Raw genomic sequence first — 23359 nt, forward strand, 5'->3', positions numbered from 1 at the left:
CTCCTCACCTCCTCTCTTGCAGCGCCTCACCTGTGGTACCTTTTTACAAGTTCGTAAAGCCTCTTCTCCTTGTCTCTGCGTATACTGCTCTTCATGCCCACGCCAGCAGGCAGCAGGAAGCACAGAGCAGAGGCTCTCGCATTTATACGCCCCCGTCCCAGAGGACGCAGCGCCCTTCAGCCCCATCGAGCCGCTCATCGCCCGGGGAACTGATCAGCAGCATTGATGAGCCACGCGTCACCGTTCACAGGCTACACACCAACTACATGCTCTACATCCCAATCTGCCTACAAGCTGGAGCAGTAGAGCTCTTTACCAGACACACAACATACACAGACAGTAAACGCTATTCACATCTAGGCCTGTTACCATAACACATTTTTTAGGACGATATATTTTCCCAGAAACTATCACGATAAACGATAGTATCGTTGATGTCGTTTCAGGACCATTTCATGAAGCTGATATAATGATATAAGAGCATAAAAATCCAAGCCCAGGGGCGCGCTTGAGCATGAGTAGTGAGTAGACGTGTCTTCCATAGCTCCCGCAAAAATCTGTTAAATTTCTACATTTCGGACCTTGTAACCGTTCAGACTTCGTTTGAAACTTAAATTAAGTGACTTTATTTCCTCACGAATGGACAAATGCCTTCCAAACCGGCCAAACAACAGAGTGGGAGAGGCAACCCGGACTCCCTGGTTAGCGTTAGCATAGAAAAAAAATCCAAGCCCATCCTTTTCCACAGCAATTCATTTTTAAATATCAAGAATATTAAACATTTGAATTGAATTGTGAAAAAAATAAAATAAAATATCCTAGATAGATAAATAAAAATAAATAAATAAACTACAATCAAAACAAATAAAATATACTCTCAAGCTCTGTTAACAAAAAATGCACTGAGATGAATATTTTGAATTATATTATTTTATATAATAAATAACATATAAACAGCTGAGTGACATGAGAGGGAAAGAAGCAGCGTGACTGGCGAAAAATGTTGATGGCTTATGTAAACAAACACACAATATATTGATTCCAGAAACAACTATCAAGTTAATTTTATATTAAATTTGTATTATCAATATAGTAATTATGGTGACAGGCCTATTCACACCTATAATTCCACACATATTGTGACCGACACTGACGGCTCAGTACTAATGCCAGAGTTATAACACACCACGAGCCACATGAGCTCCTTAACATCACATCATTATCACAAATTATATATTAAACATAACCTGCCATGCTAACGAGTTCACTAATTAAGCTAACCAATGAATTAATTAGAAACTATTTATACACCAACGTACTTGTCTGCACATACCACATTAAGCATTAAGCAGATTTCCTTCATTCATATGCAAATTTAAGCAGCAAGTTGCGCCAAAAAGTCATCTGACTATCGACTCTACGGGGTGTTTGTCTTTAAAAGAAGACACGATGACAAAATGTCTGGGATAAAACCACTCACACAGATATGATAAATGTTTAACGGCCTCATCAGATGTAATACTTTGCTATTCATTGAATATTTCTCCTCCTTCATATTTTATGTGCACATTCTAAACTTACTTTCTTGAGCTCCTCTGGGCACACACATGCAAAAGCTTCTGCTGTCTTTCCTTCATAGAATAGGAAAATCTCTCTGTGATTTTGTGAGTCTTTGTGTTTTCTCTGCAACTTTTCTACATGTTTTTTTAGTTGTTTTTGAACAATTTTTTAAAATCTTTTTGTATCTCGTAGAAGTTTTTCTATAGTCATTGTAAGTCTCTCTTTGTCTTTTTGTCTTTGTAGTTGTTCTAGTCTTTGTGTTTCTTGGTCGTGTTTTTAAGTATCTTTGGTGTCAACATTTTGCAGATAAAGGCTATGGGGGCCCCTGACACTTTAGGCCCCAGGACCTAAGCCCAGTAGGCCGGTTTAATAATCCATCTAATGCATTTATGAGTTTGACCACCTTCCTTCAGCTGCATTCCTGAATGCTGACCGTACCTTTTAAGCTTTATTTTTTAAGCCACAAATAATACGGTTTCTGGTTACACTGTCTTGCAGGTAGTAGATTCACTTTCCACTCAGCACTGAAGTCAAAACTGGAACACGTTTCAACCTTTTCCTCTCGCTATGAAACAGCCAGGTTGTTAGTCCACAATGTTATTAGTCTTGATATATAAGTCTTTGGAAAATAACACATTTACAGCTGAAAGGGTTTTACAGCACTGGAGAATGGAAGGTATTTCACTTTTGATGGATTTTTTTTTGTTGTAAATGCCTGACCTGGTGGCCTAAAACACAAACGTTTATCTTGAGCTTTATATTTGATGTCATGACAGTCAGCTGGAGGTAGGAAAAAAAGAAAGTTGTGACGGGAAAGCAGATGCACAAGATGAACACAGCTCGAGAACAAAAGTGTTTGTTATGGAAAGCACTTTTATCGATGACATCATGCTTTCCAATCTGAGCTACTTGGCGTTCCTGGCACGCAGCTGTGTGAAGTAGGAAAAGCTCAGGGTTTGACGTTTGTATTAGCATTCCCTCCTTCAGGAAAAGGGATACGGGAGAATTGCTATGCTTCAGTAATCTTAGAAGTTCAACAGTGAGGAGAGATTGATCCAATTTTTAGTGTGTGCACTTTTTCCACATGCAGACATTTCCACTTTATTAAGCTATTTGAGTTTCTCCTGTCACACAGAAGCAGGAACACTCGATCCTTTGCTTGAGTTTAATCCCAGTGAATTGCTCTTTTACGTCACACACTGAACTTCAGTTTTCCACAGATACACCACGATCAAAGTGGAAGTCTGTCAAAAATGTGACAAAAACTAATATCACATAAATTGTGTCAAATGTAGAAATGTAGAAGTGCTATTATTATTCAAAGTCTAAGATGTTCTGTCTGACAACAATTGTGACCAGCAAAAACACCCTCTTACAGCTCTTGTATACAGGTATTTTCTATAAACGAGCCTGTTCGGACTGAAAAGCTTTAGAAACCTAAACTCAAACTATTCTGTGTGTGGCAGATAATCAATATTCTTACAAAACATATGATTGACTGGCCATACAAACATCGATCATACTCTGGTGAGGCATGCTAACACAGAAAATCCATGCACATTATAAATTCCTTTCAAAATAAAATAACAAGGTGAGATGACTAAAAGATTGGAAAACAAACAAACAAGTTACTTTGACGTCTTCCACAACCAAAAACTGAGGCTTAACTTCTTCGACCTTATCCTACAATATTAATGAGATGATGTGAAAACAGTCTTCTATAACTAGAATAAAACCTAATGGGCTCTGACATCAATTTCACACATTTTCATTAGCAGCCACACAGTCTCCCACCGGAACAAGTCACAGCTGAGACCTGAACCAATTACAATTTCCATAATTGGCCAAACTGACATTTCATGTTCTCTTGAGGGTTAGTTCATTGTGATTAATAAGCAACCTTTATCAGCAGTGATGCCACACAGAGTTTGTCAGTGATGAAACAGAATAAATAAGCCCCAGACCAGGTGAAACCACAGTGTGGGTTGGATCAAGTCCAGAGTGGTATAAAGTAGCTGAGGCCATGGAGCGAGACACGTGGCTGGAAATGTCTCAGACGAGAGAGAGAAACACTTCAGGAGTACTTGGTGACAAGTTCATTCTTATGTGACAAGGTCAGCTAATGGTGGTCAGATGATGTTACCATGTCCAAAATCAAAATCAAATGCCTTAAAGAGAACAGTTATTTATCGTGCTATCAGTTATTGGAATAATTGCCCACTGAATATACGTGAACTGAATAGTAAAGTATCTTTTAATTATTACTTGAGAATGCACTATTTAAATTTGTGAGTAGTGAATTAACATATTTACTGTATGAAAGTGAGAATTAATATAATAGATATGAATGTAATAACTTATTCGGAATGATTTCTGATGACGTATATAATAATGTCTACAATGTTTAATTGTTAAGTGATTTTTGTTTTGTCTTGTGGACCCCAGGAAGACTAGCTCGTCCCACTTTTGGTGACAGCTAATGGGGATCTTTTTAACAATAAACAATAAACAAGTACAAGTATTTTGACTATTATTGACGATAATTTTTACTGGATAAGTTTGTCAGCAAAATATTCCACCATGCAATCAAATAATAGATTTGAGAGCAAAACTATCACCGCAATCCAAAACTGGTTTATTGCAAGTTAATTAAATTTGTAATTAAAAGTGTGTTATTGCAAATGAAAATGTTGTTTACAATATGATACCTGATGACCATTTTTGCATCATTATATTCATTTTCGTTGAAAATATTCAAATTAACATGGTGTGATTTGTTCTGAGCATCTCTACCAAACAAATATTTCTTTATTAAATCTGCAGAATACGATTTGTGTGACAGGACATCTCTGCATGGGACATGGGACTATAATGAACATTTCATTATACAATTGTAATTATTATCCTGGCGAAAATGATTGCAATTCACTATATTTTCCTGCTAATAATTTTCAAAATATGCTTACAACTCTTAAAATTGAACTTATAAGCTTATTTTAAGTGTTTATCTTGATCTACAATAAAATTGTATATTCCTATCTGCAGCACCACATTACTTAATTCAGAATGGTATTTTGACAAGTATTGCACCTCCTGCGATTGGATACTGCACTAGTCCCTACTCAAATTTTGATAAAACTGTAAATCACTGTCCAGACAATAAATGAGACACAATGGGAATGTGGGCAGAGAGTCATAAGTCTTATGTAATAACAAAATATCTTCCTTTGTAAACAACTGCTTCTTTGACATTCCCTACATTTCTGATAAAATTGCACATTGTGCTGTGTCGATGCCTTTCATGCTGAACTTGTGTCCCATCTAAGATCTCCTCTGTGGAGGAGATGCTGGCCTGGAATGTCCTGTTTGTCATGTGAATCGAGTTAAGTGGGGCTACAGCAGCAATTTGACCACAGAGCAGTTTATTGCATATACAATACCAAGGGATCCAATACTTTTAATGAAATTTAATAAGCAGTTTGAGGGGCAAATGGCAGGTTTGCTTAACTACAGAAACAAATATCCTTTTCAATCAAAGCATATCAAGGAGACCATTGTAAGTAGCCTCTTGAGTATGTCAGAGTGATGTGGGACATATTTTATGATGGGACTAAAGCCCACATGGTCCCTGAGAAACAATTGAAGGACATGAAACCCAATTCAACACAAACAAGTTGTGTGGTTGACTTCGCTGCTTTGTTAGTGTTGGATCATGGTAGTGGGTTTGGCTGCCACAATGCTGATAGATGATGATTTGTTGCATGAAGCACAGCTCTCAGGGGAAAGCCCACTTCAAATGCTCCCTGTATGACATGGGAAATGCAATCAGAAGCTGCCACAAGTCATAAAGAAACTATACAGCGTGTTGTTATTGACCTTCTATGATGAAAGCAGATTTCAGCTTGGAAGGAAATGCATTTGACAGAGTCATTTATAATCTAGCTACAGTAATTACTATGCTATTATTCAATGAATGCTACATAATCTTTGCTGGGCAGGCTTCGCCCCTGTTGGCAGGAATGCTTACTTGTCTTTATGCTGTAAGTGTGGGAGAAGGTGCATCAGTGGGATTGCAAAAACAAATTTGTACACACTTAGCTCCTGTTGAATTGTAAGTAGTTTTTCAAGAAAAAGCATGACTAATGTGGATAATCAAAGGCATTCATACAAAAAAACAACATTCAGTGTTTATTCCTCTGAAAAGTGAATGTTGTGGAATGCACAGGCTGAATACCAGTGAGGTTTCCCCTTGTGGCGAGGCCAGTAGCAGGTGGTGAAGTGAGCCATGTGCGCTCTCTGTAAATGCTGTGGTTGTTTGGATAGTTATAGCAGGGCTCTGTGTGAAGCTGGCTCAGGACAGAGAGAGGGAGAGAGAGAGAGAGAGAGAGAGAGAGAGAGAGAGAGAGAGAGAGGGAGAGAGAGAGGGAGAGAGACAGAGGGAGAGAGAGAGAGAAAGAGAGAGAGACAGAAATAGTCCTGCTTCACCACACACTCCCACAGCTACAGAGCTGATGCAAATTTCCACGTGATCAAAACTCCACATATTCAGAGCAACAGAAAACACAATTAAAAGGGTTTCTCTGTGCTTTTGCTTTCAACTTCAAGTCAGAGGAAGAAGATGGTGCATGCATCTCCATTCAAAAAGTATTACTGTCTGTGTCTTGCACCATCAGAGTCTACGAAGCTCACCACACTCTCAATGCATTAAACTGTCACACCTGATCAATACTTGTCCACTGAGCTCTGCAGTCATGTGGAAAGCAGATACTCCTCTCAGTAGCTTCGCAGAAAATTGTCATTACTTACATGGTTATATTTGAGCACAAAGCCCTGGTCACATGCATTCACATGAATGGTCCACTTGGTGTGTTTGGATAATCTACACTCTGACACATGTACAGCATACTGTATTATGCAGCCACAGAGAACTACAAAAACACAGAGCAAGCCATAAACAAAGATGCACTTAATTGCAGGGTCAGCTAGAAGCAAAGCAATGAGCACATACCTCTGTATCACAGTTTGTTTCTGAAATTGCTGCCATATTATCCCTTCAGAACTAGCAATATTCCCTTAGTTTCACCGGGACAGCCAGAGAAGAGACCGCAACCTGTAAAAAAGGCCCTTGAAAAGCTCCTCAGACTGTCACTTCTTGAGTTTCAGGGCACCCCACATTACATAAGCACACCTATTCTCCCTGCCTCACCAATCGGATGGCATCCAGTTTTCTTTTTCCCATCTCCCCCCTCCCCCACACACTTGGACTGGAAACCTCTTTTTTAAAAACAGGTACACCTTCGGTCTCTGCCACTCTGCATCTGGAGCAATTCAAAAGCTCCACCCCGCTCTCGTGCTATGGCCAATCTGCAGCTGATATGGAGATGAGCTGCAGCTGAAGTGACGGAAGCTTGCGTCTGCAGAGACATCCCGACTTCAGAGGAGGTGATGATCTGTGGAGAGCATGACAACATCTTTGTCGCCTTGCAACAAGCCTGTCATGCCCTCGATCTTAAAGTCACACATGCAAGATCACACCGCATAAATAATTGCATGAACAAAATATTTTGTCACCAGCAGCATGAATGAAGGAGTATTAAGAAGTTAGTCTGACATGACACGAATCAACAAATCAGTTTTATAAAAATCAAAGACATGGGGTAAGAGCATCAGAGGAACACATCAGCTGTGTACAAATAACTTCTTACAATGGCCGTCACATCCAACCCAGACCTCCCAGCTGGCAGCGCCAGGGCCAGAGTGGTACAAGAGGAATCAGTGTGTGTGTGCGTGTGTGTGTGTGTGTGTGCCTGTCCATGAGGTGACTTGTGGCCTACATGCTACAAATAATCTTTTTATCTAATACACACACTCACTCTCTCTCTCTCTGTCTCTCTCTCTCTCACACGCACACACACACACACACACACACACACACACACACACACACTTAATTGGGCCACAGCACAAAGCTTTTCCATTAATCTCAATGGATCTTTACAAGGCTTTATAATACTTCCCCATTCTTAAGGAATTAGGATTTTGTGATTAAGTTATAGCTTTGGGTCTTTGTCCAGAAGTGAAAGAGCTCAATGACTCTCAGCCATTTACTGTATGACTTATAGAAACAAGAGACATTTAAGAGACTGTGACAGTCCCAGTGACTAACCACAGCCCGACACTGTCTAAACCACAAAGACAGAGATCTAATTTGCTCGTGTCTGGGACCTAATGTTCAGTATTTCAGTTTAACATGAGAAAGAAAGAGGGAGAGAAAACAGAGGGACTTGAATTCAGCTGAGAATTCATTTTCTGCCTATGGGAGGAAGAACTAAACGTAACATGATCCCAATCTTAATAGCTCTCACTGCAAAGTGTGCCAACTTATACAACAGTAATAACTACCATAAGTAGAGAGTAACACAAATAGTATCAGGTCATGCCATTCTAACAAACCACACGGTAGGCAAATCTCACTTAAATCCCCCTCTTTATGTGTTCACAGAATTGGCGTGTATGAGAGGGGGCATAATACAGGCGAACACACAGTAGACGTTACTTCCTTTAAGGAAAGACGGTGTCTGGGGAGACGACTTCAGGTCTGCTTTAATCCTCTCTGGCTGCTCTTCATCATGAGGGTGATTATCATGGACCGCCTGAAAGGGCTGACTGTGCCCAAGGGAGGGATGGCTTTAGATATACAATCTCCGGCTGCACGTAGTCACTCATGTACATGCGTTAACTTATATGTTGGCCTGCACACACACTCACACACACACACACACAAATGTCAGACACACCAGACATGATAAAATGGTAAAACGCTGTCTGTGGGCCTGTGAGGATCACATTGCCGGTCGTAATTAAAATGTTTCCCTGTTTACACTGTGAGGTCGTCTGGCTCAGGTCCAGCAGGGCTGGAATGAGCTCCTTGATAAAAGCCAAGGCACACGGACCAACATCTGCAGCCAACAAACGCTAGTATTCAAAAAAGACCCGAGCCAAAAAAACAGGGAAGAGAGGAGAGAGAGGAGTCTGATCTATTTATTAAATTTTCACAAAGCATGACTTTGTGTCATTTACTTATTGCAGAGGATGCTGCTGTGCCCCATGGGAGCAGACAGTGGAGGGAGGGCAGTGCCACCTGCTGCTCATGACTGGAAAACAATAGCTGGACTGTAGATGTACAGCTGTGGATCTGCATATATGTTTTGTGTATGATACATAGTATGTATTGTACGAGTCACAATCTTTTTTATAGCATGCCTTTTGACTTTTAGTGGCACAGGTGTTACTAATGTTTTATTAGTAACTTATGTTAATGATAAAATTCTATTCAAGATTCCCCGTAAACCACAACAATAATCCACAATAGGTTTTTGCCCCTTATTCCAAAAACCACATATTCCTATTAAGCTGTTTACACTGCTAATGGAAATGAATATTCCTGTTTACATGCAGCTACGCATACTTAGATTAACAAATTGTTTATCGAGTAAAAATATGAACAAGTATGAACGGCCGGAGCTGCTTGTGCCATTTTGCTTTGTATGATCATATCGTCACAATACCATTTCCACTACAAGTTGATATTGTAGAAACAAACCAGCTCTGAATTCTACAACAACTCTCACCCCAAGCACAAGCAGTCCTGTGACTCTCTCTTCAGCAGGGTGTTTTGTGCAAGTGAATACTCAGGAGGAAAATCCAGGAAAGAATGAAAACCTGTGTAGTATGAGGCCAACAGGAAATTGGCAGAAAATATGCAGAACCTTTGAATTGGATATACATTTTCTCCTGAGCTGTCTGTAACCATACCGTTTCATCCAGTTTCTCAGTCAGTGGACGCTGACGCCCTCTGAAGCAGATATCCACCATCTCTGCAGGAACATAAATATTGTTCAACAATGGCGAGGGACACTGGATCTGCTGAACTTACACTTCCTACACTTCCTCCTCCATTCAATTAAGGCTCTTTATCTGACACAGAGCGATTCCTGTTGGAAAGCAGCTAAAGCATTTTCTCACTTTGTTTTTTCCCCTTTAAAAAGGTGGCATTTGTGCAACAAAGGCTCATGTGGCTCTGGAGAGAGGGGGCGGGGGGGCTTTCTGCTGCACGACTTTAAGAAAGGGAGAGGCTTTTGCAGATTAAAAGTGAGGAATTCCTTTGTTCATTTTAATTCATTTTAATCACATTGTATGTTACAATCAACAGTCACCTAAAGGTTTCCGGGTTCAGGAGGGACATAGCTGGTACAGTATGTTCATGGGATGCCAGATTTATGCGTGGTGTAATGCCAGGCGCAGTCACCTGTGGCTTGTCCAGTCTGTGTGTCCACTGACCCACATGAACCAGCTCTGCCTGCAGAGAGTGGGATTTCCAGCCGGCACAAAATCTGTCTCAAGATAATTGTATCTACATGTTTTCTATTTTACTCACTTCTCCTCAGAGAAAAAACAAATCGCAAAAGATTCAGTGGGAAAACAGCAGAAAATAAGGCAATTATGGCTGAACTTTAGTCTCAATTTTAGGGAGTTTGCACTGTTCTGTTTGGAATCTTTTCCAACAATTTGTCAGAACTGCATCATTAGCAAGAGTCATGGATGGTTTAATGTAACCTGGCTAAATTAAGGAAGAAATGTTTAAAAATATCAAGCATATTCAGAGCTTATCGACATCAGACAAGCACACACAAGATGCTGGAATTACACTTAAGAAACCACAACAAAAAGGGTCTGGTTTCACTTTAACGCTTTTATTCTACCATCCACCACCAGAGACCTGCACATTTTAATGACTTGTACTGTTTATTCTCAGCCATTATTCAAAATGAGAACCAGGAATGATAAGGTCTATGGGTTTCCACTGACTTCCAGACAGCTGAATCATAAGGAGACCACATAAACTGACTTGGATCCAGTCTAGAAAGGTGTAATTAAAGTTTGACTGCACCCAAACAGAGCAGAGGAAAACCAACACCTGTCAGACAAGAGGCGAGAGCAGACAAAACAAGCCCAACATCTGCTGGGCGGTGAACTCAGTTTGCCCTGGAGAAAGGAAGTCACTGGGTTGTTGTGTGGCCTCGCTCCTGCAACACTGGACTCCAGCCTGTGTAATTCCCACATTACATGAACACAAACCACCTTGTGTGATTTTTGGCTCCTGCCAGGCCTTATCACAATGCTACTGAAGGGGGTTAGGTCTGAAGTCGGAGCCACAGATCTGCTGAAACAGTGTTGGCATTGTGTCTTGAACAGATTCAATAAGAGAAATTGCATCAGCGTCTGGACTGGGTTTCCTGTCTTGCCAAAAGGTGCCAATCGTGTGGAAACAAACAGAAAGTAGCTAAACTATTCTTGGATTCATTATTCTTGCAACAGCAGATTAGGAAACCGCAGTCGGTGGTCCCCAAGGCAGGCAATGTTGGAGGTTGACTGTTCATTACATCATGTGCAATATGCATAACAAAAGTTTAATTTAAGTTTGAACTAGAGGCAAAAACACATGCCTGGGAGAAAAAGTTTAAAGACTTTCAGCTTTACTACTTTCATTAACATGATCAGCCCTGTTGTGTCAAATTTGAGCTTGGCCACCTAAAGTTTTGCTGAAAGTCTTTAAAGGCAAACATGTTGATAGAATTAAACCAAACATAGATCAAAGAGCACTGTAACAACAAGAATTTAATGTGAAACCCAACCTGCAGCTGTATGTACAGTACGCCTTAAAACAAGTGTCCAAGTATCTGTATAACCAGTATCAACAACTAGATCTGCAACTAGAAGCACCAGTTTGAACAATCCCTTTCTTCAGTAAGATGTGACTCAGCAGGAAAAGCAACTCCACTTATTGCAGCATTAGTGGTTCAATTCCCATCGTCTACTGTCAACGCTGAATGCCAAATTGTTCCTGATGGTTCGATCAGCATATTGCATGGTAGCTTGTTGCCTTAGGTTTCCATTTACCATTTAACCTCCAGGGTTAGGGTTAGTATGACTGCGTATTTGGGGAAAGTATGAAAAAAAACCCAGGGAGGGGGGTAATATTTCGAGAAAAAAAAACTGCAAATTTACTAGATTAAAGTGGCAAATCTACGAGAAACAAAGTTGCAGATTTATGAGTTTAAAAGTGTCAAATTTGTGAGAAAAAAAGTTGCAGATTTATTAAAAGTGTCAAATCTACAAGAAAAAAATTGCAGATTTATGAGGAAAAAATAGTGTTTTGTACTTGTCAAGGAACCTCAACACACCACAGACGCCACCCGGAAAGCAGGGGATGCCACTACTACACGTTAGTGAAGAGGTGCCACAGTATGTAACAAACATCACTTTTTCTTCAGCCATTATGGAGCCAGTGAGGCCCATTTCTTAGAGGGCTGCGCCTATACTCATAGAATTTCATAGAAGTTTCAGTACGTAACTATTTTGTATAGGCTTTGCACTCTAAGAGCTGTTGCTACTGGGTTAAGGGCGAAGTAGGATATGGTCCATGCCTCACTGGGTCCGTCCGGTGTGTGTGTGTGCAAGCACAAACACACACACACACACTTCAGAGATTAATAAAGAATCCCTAAACCCAGCCACCATGGCATGCGTAAAAATGCATCACATGAGAATGACATCAGTTCAAACACCCCGAGTCAAACCCTAGCTCAAATGCACTAGTGGGCAGTTTTTGATCATAATAATAACAATAGTGTAAAACGGTATACTGTGATATTTTCTGTGATCGTTGCTGTAAAAATCTCATGCTATTACAACCCTAGGTGTTAGAAACGCAGCACACTGTAAGACAGACAGATAAACAAGATAGTTGAAAAAATAAAACAAGAAACATAGCATGCAAGGATTACAGGTCAGTTGCACAGTGGCAGAGTAATCTGTGTGTATGACTATTCTATTCTATCTCTCAAGGTTGAGAGATGGTATGTTGAATAAAATATTTGTCCTGTTCAATAATCATTGTAATCTGGTATTTGGGGGATACAGGAGTCACTGTGCTAAGCTGACAATGCCAAAATGCAATAGTCAGCATGTATAGGATCACACAGCAATGAACAGAACAAAAGGCAAAAGCCAACATCTGCAGCACTCAAGATTGTCTCCTGGGACAAGATTTCATAGTTATTGCTGATTATAAATCTGTGCCTTAAACATTAATGAATATTTTATATCACATGTGGTACACACACACACACACACACACACACACTTGAATACACACAATAGGCCTTGTAACAGATGGTAAGTGTGCATGTACACTTTTTGTCAGCTACTACACAATAGCTCTCACACTACAGCAAAAGTGTTACTTAACGTGAGAACAAATCAGATATTTGAAAGTGTTGAATTCTCGCAAAGCAGAAAGTACTTCAGTGAATCCTCTGAACCAACTCTTTTAGAAATCAGTTAATATACTTTAGTCTGTAGACTTCTATAAATAAAGTTTAGAGGGATAAATACACAATTGTTTAACATTTCTCCCCCATATAAACAAGATGATGATGTTTCATCTGGATCCAATACTTGTCAAGTGCACAAATGGCTTGGTTTTGGTGCCACCTCTTCTGGGCCATCTGGGGTCATCTCCCTGGTGGCTGAGCTGTTTATTTCAAACGTCAAAGATTGTTAAGCTCCTACAGCATCATTGATTGACAAGCGGCAGACCCAAATTGAGTTTACAAGAGCCTGTGATTGACGCTCCAGACACCACATGAGGAATCCCTCAGGATTATGAAGCTGTTAGCATAATAAGCAAGTTAGCAGCTCAGAAAATGTCTACACACTGGGGCTAAAAAGCTGTTATACCGACTAGAGGAACATGGCTGTCACATCTGGACTTCACCTGTGAATGAAACAAATAAAGCCGATTTCCCACCATGTGGCATTAACAGTCTCTGCTCTTATATGTGGTAAACAGTCAGTGTAAACTTGGAGTGGCCGGATCCATTTAAAAATACTACAGACACTAGATCTTTGTTTGAAGATTGATTTTGCATCAATGGGATCAATAACAAGGCAAGGATTAGTTTCTCTCTTGTATGTTGTACCTGTGCAAACAATGTTCTGTTGTCCTGAGCACATCTAAGTGCATGTACTGTAATGTGCTAAAACAACATACATGTCTCCTTCATTCCAAACAAAAGAGGAGCATTGTTTGAAGTCATTTCACTGCTGTGAATGAAAAACCTTGCAAAATAATATGTGTACATGAAGGCTTGATTGACTAAATAGACTATATTCGGACATTTAAATAATATATTAAGTCCATTGAAACCCTTGTGCATTAATATATTTTAATGGAATTGAAAAAAACAATACACCTCAAATATGAAAATGGCTTCACAGTATATGATTCTTCTATCTAGGCTACATGTAGTCCATGATAGGCTATAGCGTCTAATAATAAAATGTATCTGTATTGGTATCGATTCATTGGCATCTGTGATTCTTGCCCTGTATTACTTGGTATCAGATGGAAATCCAATTGTGCTGTATTGCCCGCCCCTAGTGTGAAGAGTGCAAGTGTTTTCAAAATTAACATTGACATTTAGAAGACTCTTTTACACGACAAACGCAGAAAAATAGTAAAACTAAATGAATTCTGCTAATTCCTAATAAGTACTTAGAGAAATGCCTCAATCCATGACTTGTACCCTCAACAGATGGTGTTGGTGACTTCTGGGGTGGTGCCTGACTGGCCTGGGCTCCAACATGAACACACATAATTGTCCCTTTCCTCTTTCTCTTTCCATCTGTTCTCCTCCGCCCGGATGTAATCCGCTTCTCTAATCTTGATGCCCAAACACACCAAGAGCCATAAAAAAAGCTTGAAAACCTCAACACACACACAAATGGGATACCATGCCAACTGACTCAACTATGATGCCAGTGACTTTAGCAGCTAAAACATACATTAACTAATACACAACCATCAGGCAACCCCTTCATATGGAATTCACACTCTTCTGGCACAGATTTCATGAGCCTCTCTGGTTTACAGCAGCCTTATACTGCACAGCTGGGATTAAACTATAGGAACATCTGCCTGCCAGGAGCAGTCCCATTGACATGAAACAGCCCCAGCTCTCACTACTATAGTAATACTGCCACCAAGAACACACCAATCTCAAGACATGCAGGCAGAGTACACACAGTGTGTCCAGATCGTCATTAGCATGTTATTAAAAGCACAGCTTAGAGAATCAGACTGTCAGAAACTAAAGGCTGGTCATATACACCACACTCCTCACATTATAAACCAGGAGGCGTAGCCTGTAGCAGAGCTCATCTCACTTCTCATCACAATGCAGATGATACGCCGCACTTACCATTCTGCAGATGACCAAAACACACAGACACACGACCCAGTGGAGGAAAGCGATAGATTGCGAGCTACTCCAGGTCAGTATGGACAAACCAGCTCCAGCAGAGCTACACAGTCTTACAGGCAGACATTAATAACGTAATGCTGCACACTGACACATGCTGCATCCCGGGCTTGACTGGCTGGTGCTCTGCTGCAAAAGGAGAAGCGATAGTGGAAAAGGAGAAAAGGGAGAGGATCGCCTGAGTGTGAGGGTCAGACAGGAGGAGGAAGGAAAAGCTTTGTGTGGCGAGGCATACTGACAGACCTGAGAGCTGCAGGATCAAACACCAGGTACTGCTGTGGTTTAACTCTCTCAGAACTAGAATCACCACACAATCTCAATATTAACAACAATAACAATCAATAAAAATATCATCATTCAACCTAAATGTTGTGTTTGGTCTCCTTAAGACCCCGGGGGCTCTACAACAGCTCAAAAAACATACTTAAAGTCCCCTTCCCCCTTTTTAAAATACATAAAAACACTATAATTAATATTTTATTCAACAGGGTTGTCCCATGTAAAAAAAATGGCTGTGGAGACTTGTGATCTGCAGACACTTGGCTACACAGTGGTGTAGTGGTTAGCACTCTCACCTCATGGGTTTGAATCTGGCTTGTGGCTCTTCTGTGTGGAATTTGCACATTTTCCCCGTGTCAGTGTGGGTTCTCATCAGGTCCTCCAGCTTCCTCCCACAATCCAAAAACATGAAGCTTAGGTTTAATTGACTGATATTATGCTTGTGAAGAGCAGAGAGGTAGACATTTGTATACAGTGACGTAATTATTACGTGGCTCTCAATCCTGTCGAAAAGCAAACAGGTTTTGAGAAGGTTTTTGCAAATTGAACCAACTGCGAACCAGCACCAGCCCAGCAAAAGAACTAGGTTGACATTGGTCGAAAAGGGGTATAGGTGTCTGCCATGTGATGGTCTGGCGACCTGTCCAGGGCGTATCAGCTGGGATTGGCTCCAGCCCCCTGCAAGCCGAGTTTGTATAAGTGGTTAAGGATAATGAATTAATTAGTGTTCAAGCCTCCAGGCTCAGATGAGGAGTCTGCTGTACACATAGACTGTATATAAATAATGGACGTAGTGACCGTGACGTCACCCACTGGTTTGTGGACTGCCCGTTGGAAGCATCAAGTTCCATCTTGTGTCGCCATCTTGTTTCCGATATGAGGAGCAGATCATATTTGGACTGTGGAGGAGGAGAGGGATCTGATCACTGACTACAGCCTCTCTACACCTCAACCTGACTGAGAGAAGCTGCTGCTAATTCATGTTAGCATTAACTGGAGCATTAACTGGGATTTTAATTTTGGCTAGCAAAAAACAAAAAGTATGTTACTTACTGAAGAAAAATGAGCAGCGACTCCTTGTAGTGTCTGTTAGTCCAACCAAACGCTGAACAAGACATTTTTACTGAACAAAACATTCAAATAGGGGCGGCAGTGGCTCAGTTGGTAGAGTGTGTTGCTCCCCAACCACAGGGTTGGTGGTTCGGCCTACATGTCGAAGTATCCTTGAGCAAGATAGTGAACCCCCAAATTGCTCCCGATGCTGCGTTCATCAGTGTGTGAATGAATTCCCAATGGTGGCAGGTGGCACCGTTTAGGGTCTCCTCTGCCACCAGTATGAATGTGTGTGTGAAAGGGTGAATGAGCGCAGTCTGTAGTGTAAAGTGCTTTGAGTGGTCGCAAAGCGACTAGAAAAGTGCTATATAAGTGCAGGTCCATTTACCATTCCATTTACCAAATAAACTGTCATTAACTGAAAATACAGTGTGAAAGGGTTAGTTATGAGACCAAACCGGTAAACGTACATTTTTATATGTATATATATATCTATATAACTTAATTAACACAGTGCCGTGGATACGCATTGCTTTTCTTCTCTCCTGGTGACAGATCGCCTTGTTAGTGACCTGTCAATCAAAGGTAGCCACGCCCCAAATCATACAATTCTTTATCTTCTATTTTCTTCTAAATGGGGCCATTATTTGAACTATTAACATCAAATTGCTGGAATTTTCGGTAGAATGCAGGCTTAAGGCATTTTCTGGTTTGCCTCCCTGCTCAGATCCGGAGGTTGCCACCTGGTTTACACCATAATCTGTGACTAGCCAACGTATCAGAATGCTAATCGTAGTTCACATCTTTATGTTGTTTGTCAGCTTTTAACTGGAAGTTGCTAACCCAGCGTTAGTGGTTGTGAAACATTAAATAATATCTGCTACCATGTTAACAGTGTGTTTTTACTTCGTGCTGGAGGGTTCAGGTTCATTTCACGGCTTTTGATTGGCCTTCGAAGTCTTTAAACCCCCGTTCAGTAGAGGAATATAAAAACATCTCTCTTATGACCAACTCAGCACAGATACAAGTCAGTATAGTCAAGGAGATTAAAATAAGAAAAACACATTTTTTGAGTGGAGGGGAACTTTATGCTTACTTCATTGCCCTGAATCTAAATAATGATATTTAATTTTATGCAAATTGCTTAAACCTTTGTTTAACTCAGATATAATTAAATAACAGATGCTAATATCTGTGATTGGTGACACGATTTTACCGCTTTATTTTAGTTAAGTAATTCATCCCAGAACCACACCATACATTTTTATGGTGAACTGAAAACCAAAGCAAATAATAAGCCCAACAAAAAGCCACAGCGAGGGCTGTCACCTCTGGTTTATTTAGGTAACTGCTGTCCTGGTTAGAGTGTGTTTGGGTACGCTCAGTGAGGCATGATAATATTTATTAAGGCAGCGCATAGCACGCTCCCTCACTTACACATGAACAGAACAGTAGCTAAGGGTACGTTTGACAGCCTTTGGTGACTCCAGCGCCAAAGTTAGCACTTCTTCTCAAACTTGTCATAATGTAAAACACTTGAACCTTTGTTCTTTTGCTAACTGCGTTCTTTTTTTGTAGCCTCAGTTGTGTTAAAATATTCACTGTCACCATTTCCACTGAGCTTTACTGTTCAATTATCTATGAACCAAAGAAAAGGCAGTACAAGTGCACACAGAGTTGTGAGAAGAGTACTGCTGCTGCATTTCAGAGTGCTGCACGATTCTCAAAAATCATCAAATTATGTATAGCACATGGTGTGCGTCACCAGCGCTCACACCTCAAGTAAATGAGGTGTCAAAAGAGTGTCAGAAAAGGAAATGACAGACTCAGTGAGACACCTGGCATCCTGCTTGGTCTCACACAGTGTGATGAACACAGGGGCAACACATGGAAATAATAATTCTGCTGTACATTGTGAAAATTTATATTATTATAGTTAATCTATGTTGGTATTTTTACTACTTTTCATTGGAATTGATTTCAGCAGATAGTGGGATACGGTACATGTTAACTTAAAGTGTTAAACAAAGATTCAAGTATTTGCTCAACTGGCAACTTTTAATTTGGAAAGACTGTGCTGAAACATCAACATTTTGATTAAATCAAAGAAAGAAGACTGAAATACTGAATTTCATATTGGGATTTTTTTTGCAGATATAAAAACTCCTGAGCAATAAGTTCCAGTGAGAAGCTCGTCTTATGTTATGAGCTCCTTGCCTGCCAATGGTAAGTCAATAACTGTCATGGCCACGTTTCTGTGGAAAAAGCAGAATACCATCTCAAAGTCGTCTTCATTCTTAAAGTGGGTCATTGCACCACCAGAGAGGTCCTGTGTACAGTTGAATAGATCCAGGATTTAGTGTAGTAAAGGGGTGGAAATAAAGGCAGGGCGATATTGACTAAATCTTCTTGAATCTGCACTATTGTATTCTGGGTAATGGAGCTAAAGGGAGAAACTTGACTGGAAGGTTGCCAGTTGGAGTCCAGTTTGTTAATCAAATTGAACCAAGTGGTAACACAATCTTCAAAATCCCTTAAAAAAATTATATATATATATATATAATATATATATATATATATATATTATATATATATATATAATTATATAATAATAAATATATATAATTATATAATAATAAATAGATAATTAATATAAATATATATAATATTTCACATCAGATTTTCTTGAAAAAATAGTTAGAATTTGCTTGTTAAAATCAATTTATATGATGTTATTCTGTATCATGATATATCATTATCATTATAGGATTTCATCACTGTGTTTACATCAAAATATTATAAATCATACTGAATAATCACTCAGCCCAAGGAAATATCTCACAAAGCATGGGAAAATTGTAGTACAGTGTGCACTATGCAGTTGTTGTTTTTTTTTAAATAGGATTTAGATTTCTTATTTAATGCAGAGTTAAATCAGGTGTTATTTGGGTCTTTATAGATTTTTCTCTCATTCCCTTAGTTAAAGGAAGCAGTATTCTTTTAATCATTGGATGCTTTTATTTAGCAGCCAATGCAAGAACACAAACCTAATGCTGCAGAGTGATTTTCAACCCAAGCGATAAATAACTTTCCAACTGGCATAGACGATATTAAATGGCACAGAACTCCTCCAGGAGAGATATTTTCATCTCATCTGGGACTGTAAGAAGCCTCTTTATGGGAGATGCAATCAGAAACACTCTGTGAGCCAAACTGAATGAAGTGATGAACTCCACTGTTAAACAGCCTTGGGGTCTTCATGGCTGCTGGGAACAGCAGGGACTGAGCCACCATGGCACAATGTGACAGAGATGAGGAGGGAAGGATATGGGTGAAGGGCAAGTTCAGAAGAATTAACAACAGTGACAGGAAGATAGCGAGAGGGGGAGAGAAAAAGCTTTGAGCAATGCAGAGACTGATGCACGGAGATCCAGAGATCAGAGGCCCAGAATCAAATGACATCTCATAACTATCCACCAGGGCTGTTGTTTTTTTTCCCTTTGGCTCCGTTCACTCTACCCTCGCAGGCATGACCCCAAAAGGACAAAAATGATCAGCTTGCCTATGAAGTTCACATTCCTGCATTTCATTCAAGTTAAATATGGCTATAATAAGCATAAAAATAGATGAACTGTACATAGCAAAAGGCCTCCAGCTCTAGAAAACCTTCTTCTGCATCTGTTGCAGAAGCTCTGCACTCTGCACTGTGGCACTCAAAAAAGTAATTCCAACAGATGTTCACAGTATAATCGGCATAGACCAAAAATAGCAGATTTATGTTAGACAAAGTGACTGAAGCACAGACTCAAGAATGAACAGAACACATCAGAACTGTCACTGTAAATACACAGCCGCACGCTAAACTATGCTATGGACTATAAATCCACAGATAATGACGTCAAAGATGGCGAACTGTTGTCTGACACACACTGTTTAACCCATCGTATGTGTAGATGTTGAGTGGATTGTAATCTGTGTGGGTCATAGTGTACGACATTAATCTGGTAGGGGCTATACTGGGTTCATGCAGGCCATCTGTGGCTGAGGAATAAGCAGTCTTGTGTCCATATTTGTTTAAATTAGTGTGTGATCGTCAGGACCGTGTGGCTCTGAGTTAAGCTGCAAACTCCAGCTGCGTGTGACTGTTCACCGATGCTCGTCGTGTCTATTTATCTATTCTGTGTGAGTGGACAGATTGCTGACAAAGCTGCCGTCGTCTAGCCAGCAGCTGTGCTGTGCTAATAACAATAATCCATTCAGCCACATCTGTAGTGTAAAAGAAAACACAGCTACTTCAGAGGAGAAATAAATGAAACACCACTTATAGGGTTGGGTACCATTCACATTTGAACCAATATGATACTTAATGGTACCTTTTTTTGCTGCTTTACTCTCCGTCATAACAAAAATTGAATTTCTACCTGTCAATGTAATTGTTCATGACAACTGCAGTGACAGTAGACAATGCTTCATAAATGGATGCTGCTGCAAAGAAGCTTCAAATTATAAAAAAAAAAGTGGCTGCTTCACACGTTTCAACCTGGCAGCACTTTTTTTTTTTTTTTTAAACAATTATTTTTAATTATTCTGTATCCAACCAAATGTGAAATATGTGTGTTTTGCAGAACATTCTAATCTAATAGTGAAATTGACCTGTGACCCTTTGGCTTTAAAATGTCATCACTTTGTCATTTGTGTGAAATTTTGTCAAAATTAGCTTAAGAAGGCTTGAGTTAGGGCCAAAAACAGATTATGTGAAGTCACAGTGACCTTGACCTTTGACCACTTAAATTCCAATTAGTTCATTCTTCAGTCCTAATGGATGTTTGTGCCAAATTTGAACAAAATCCCCTCAAGGCATTCCTAAGATATCATGTTCATAAGAATGGGATGGACATGAAGTCCAAGTGACTTTGAACTTTGACCTCTAAAATTAAATGAGTTCATCTGTGATTTTTGTTGCATGTGCGTGCCAATTTTGAACAAATTCCCTCATGGCGTTCATGAGATATCACGTTCACAAGAATGGAACAAAAAGATGGATGAATGGACAGACAACCCAACAAAACATAACGCCTCTGGAAAAATACCACCAAGAAAGCAAGTATTTAAACCCTGTATCAGCTTACAAAGATTCACAGAGGAGCTGACTTGAACCTTTAAATGTGCAGCTCTATAGATCAGGCCAAATGCTGACTTGTGGGAGTGACATATCATAGCTCTGGAGCAGGGTAAGATTTGCTTTCAATTTATTTTATCCTAAATGCGCTCACCTAAGCCACTGGTGTTAATCCATCACGTTTAGTAAAAAGGGCGGACAGGATTAATAGAGTGCTCCCGAAGCACGCAGCCCCAAAATATAAATGTCTCTTGCTTGTTTACATCTGTCATCTTCTACCTTCTGGAACACAAGCTCATGTTAAAGTAATGAAGGAGGACATTTAAGAGGGAGATTTAAGAACAGTTCCAGTGCATAAAAATGTTTCATCTCATGAATTAAAACACATAATGTGGTTAGGATGCTGAAGACAATCCCATGGGTAAAGTATGTTCTACTGTGTGACTCATGTAAAAGCTTAAAGTGGTGCGCTTATGTAGGCAGCAGAACACATAAGAGTTGGCACAGAAAGAGGACTGGGTACCCCTACCTCTCAGTACATTCATCCCGCATGAGTGGAAGTTTACATTTATGGAAATGTGAAAAATGCGTAATTTCTATGAGGGACTTTTCTTTTTGTTCCCTTCCACTAGTTGGGAGCAGGAATCTGATTGCTGACCTTAGTCTGAATTCTCAGGCTAGCTCTATTAATAGCCCAGACACCAGTGAGCGCAAGACTCCTAAGTCAGCAGCCAGAGCTTGCTCGCCAGGCCCTGCTTTAGTTTGGCTCGAGATGGACCAGGCTGTTGATTAGAAAGAAAAACACAGCTCCTGAATTGCCTTCTCAACTTATTCAAGTTAGTCATTCTCCAGTGTTTACAAGAAAAAGTACAATGCAACTAAAAATATACAATGCAGTCCAAACATGGATGACAAAGTTTTTACGCCTCCCATGCACATATCAATATCAATATCTGTATTGAGATTAAATCTGTACATTTTTAAGAAGAATGGTATGCTTGCAACACGACAATGCATGACTCTTCAGCATCTTTCTCTGATGCTCATACTGCAGAGAAGGGGGCACCCCTTTTGGCACGACTCCCAGGGAAACTGGGCAGCAATGCGAAAGAGACACTGCTATGCCATAACCAGACTGCTCATTCAGAGCAGGGAAACTTTTGTCTCCACAAACTCTTAAAAACAGAAAAGGATCCGGAGAATATTGGTGTGCTGCAGCTCCAACAAAAACAAGAGCTGGTAGTAAATCAGTAGAAAACTTGCCTAAATGTAGCAAAAGATGTACAATGTCTGACAGGCTTCTGAGACTGCTTTTCAACATGCCAAACTTCCTTCATGCTATAAACTGACTCTATGTGTTTATGGTGACAGAAATTTACTGCTCGAGCGTTCATGTCACACAGGAATCCTACCGGTGTGTTTGTGTGAGGCTTGCTTTCTTTAAAGCACTGGGGGATTGGTATACATTGTCTTGGGATGCCACTGGCCTAGTCATTCTGTATGAAAACAATGTCATACCCAAAGTGGCTGAGTGGAAAAGGCCACAAGTGTCATTTTAGATAAACATGATCTCAAAGCTACATCTTACTTTCGGCCTACTAAGTTTCTCTCTGTTGTCACCAAAATTACAAGAAAACTGAACTTCTTCCAGTGCTACTTATTTTTGACAAATGCCTGAAATACACTCTTGTCTACTGCAATCACAACTCTAAGACCAGTGGGACCGCTTCTCTGTAGTCTCGGCCAGCTGTCTTTAAGAAGTTGTAGCGGCTCAGAAGACCAAAGGTATCCATTGGTGCCAACTATGTCATGCTAGCTTCTCAGCAAGGGGCATAAATAATGCCCCAAAGTTAGTGGAATGGCCAATTTCACAGTTGTCCCCTAACCTCTCACCTCTGGAGAAAAATAGGCTCTATGGGTACACACGAGGCTCCCTTTTACCGACATCCACTTTATGTTAATC

At 40.1% G+C, this 23359-nt stretch overlaps 1 protein-coding gene across 3 annotated transcripts in view; it reads right to left on the minus strand.

The window, feature by feature from the left end:
- septin4b (septin 4b) overlaps positions 1-15098 on the minus strand; it is a 29010-nt gene extending 13912 nt beyond the window's left edge. Inside the window, exon 1 of one of the 3 annotated variants that reach the window (XM_059331311.1) lies at positions 6569-6816. In XM_059331311.1, coding sequence (XP_059187294.1) covers positions 6569-6604 — 36 coding nt within the window. In that variant the 5' untranslated portion in view covers positions 6605-6816. Of the gene's footprint in view, positions 1-6568; positions 6818-14885 lie in introns of those variants that run through there. The other 2 variants (XM_059331310.1, XM_059331309.1) reach the window with 2 other exon arrangements.
- Positions 15099-23359: the final 8261 nt, after the last annotated feature.

The sequence above is a fragment of the Centropristis striata genome, chromosome 4, assembly GCF_030273125.1.
Source record: "Centropristis striata isolate RG_2023a ecotype Rhode Island chromosome 4, C.striata_1.0, whole genome shotgun sequence".
Classification (NCBI taxonomy): Eukaryota; Metazoa; Chordata; class Actinopteri; order Perciformes; family Serranidae; genus Centropristis; species Centropristis striata.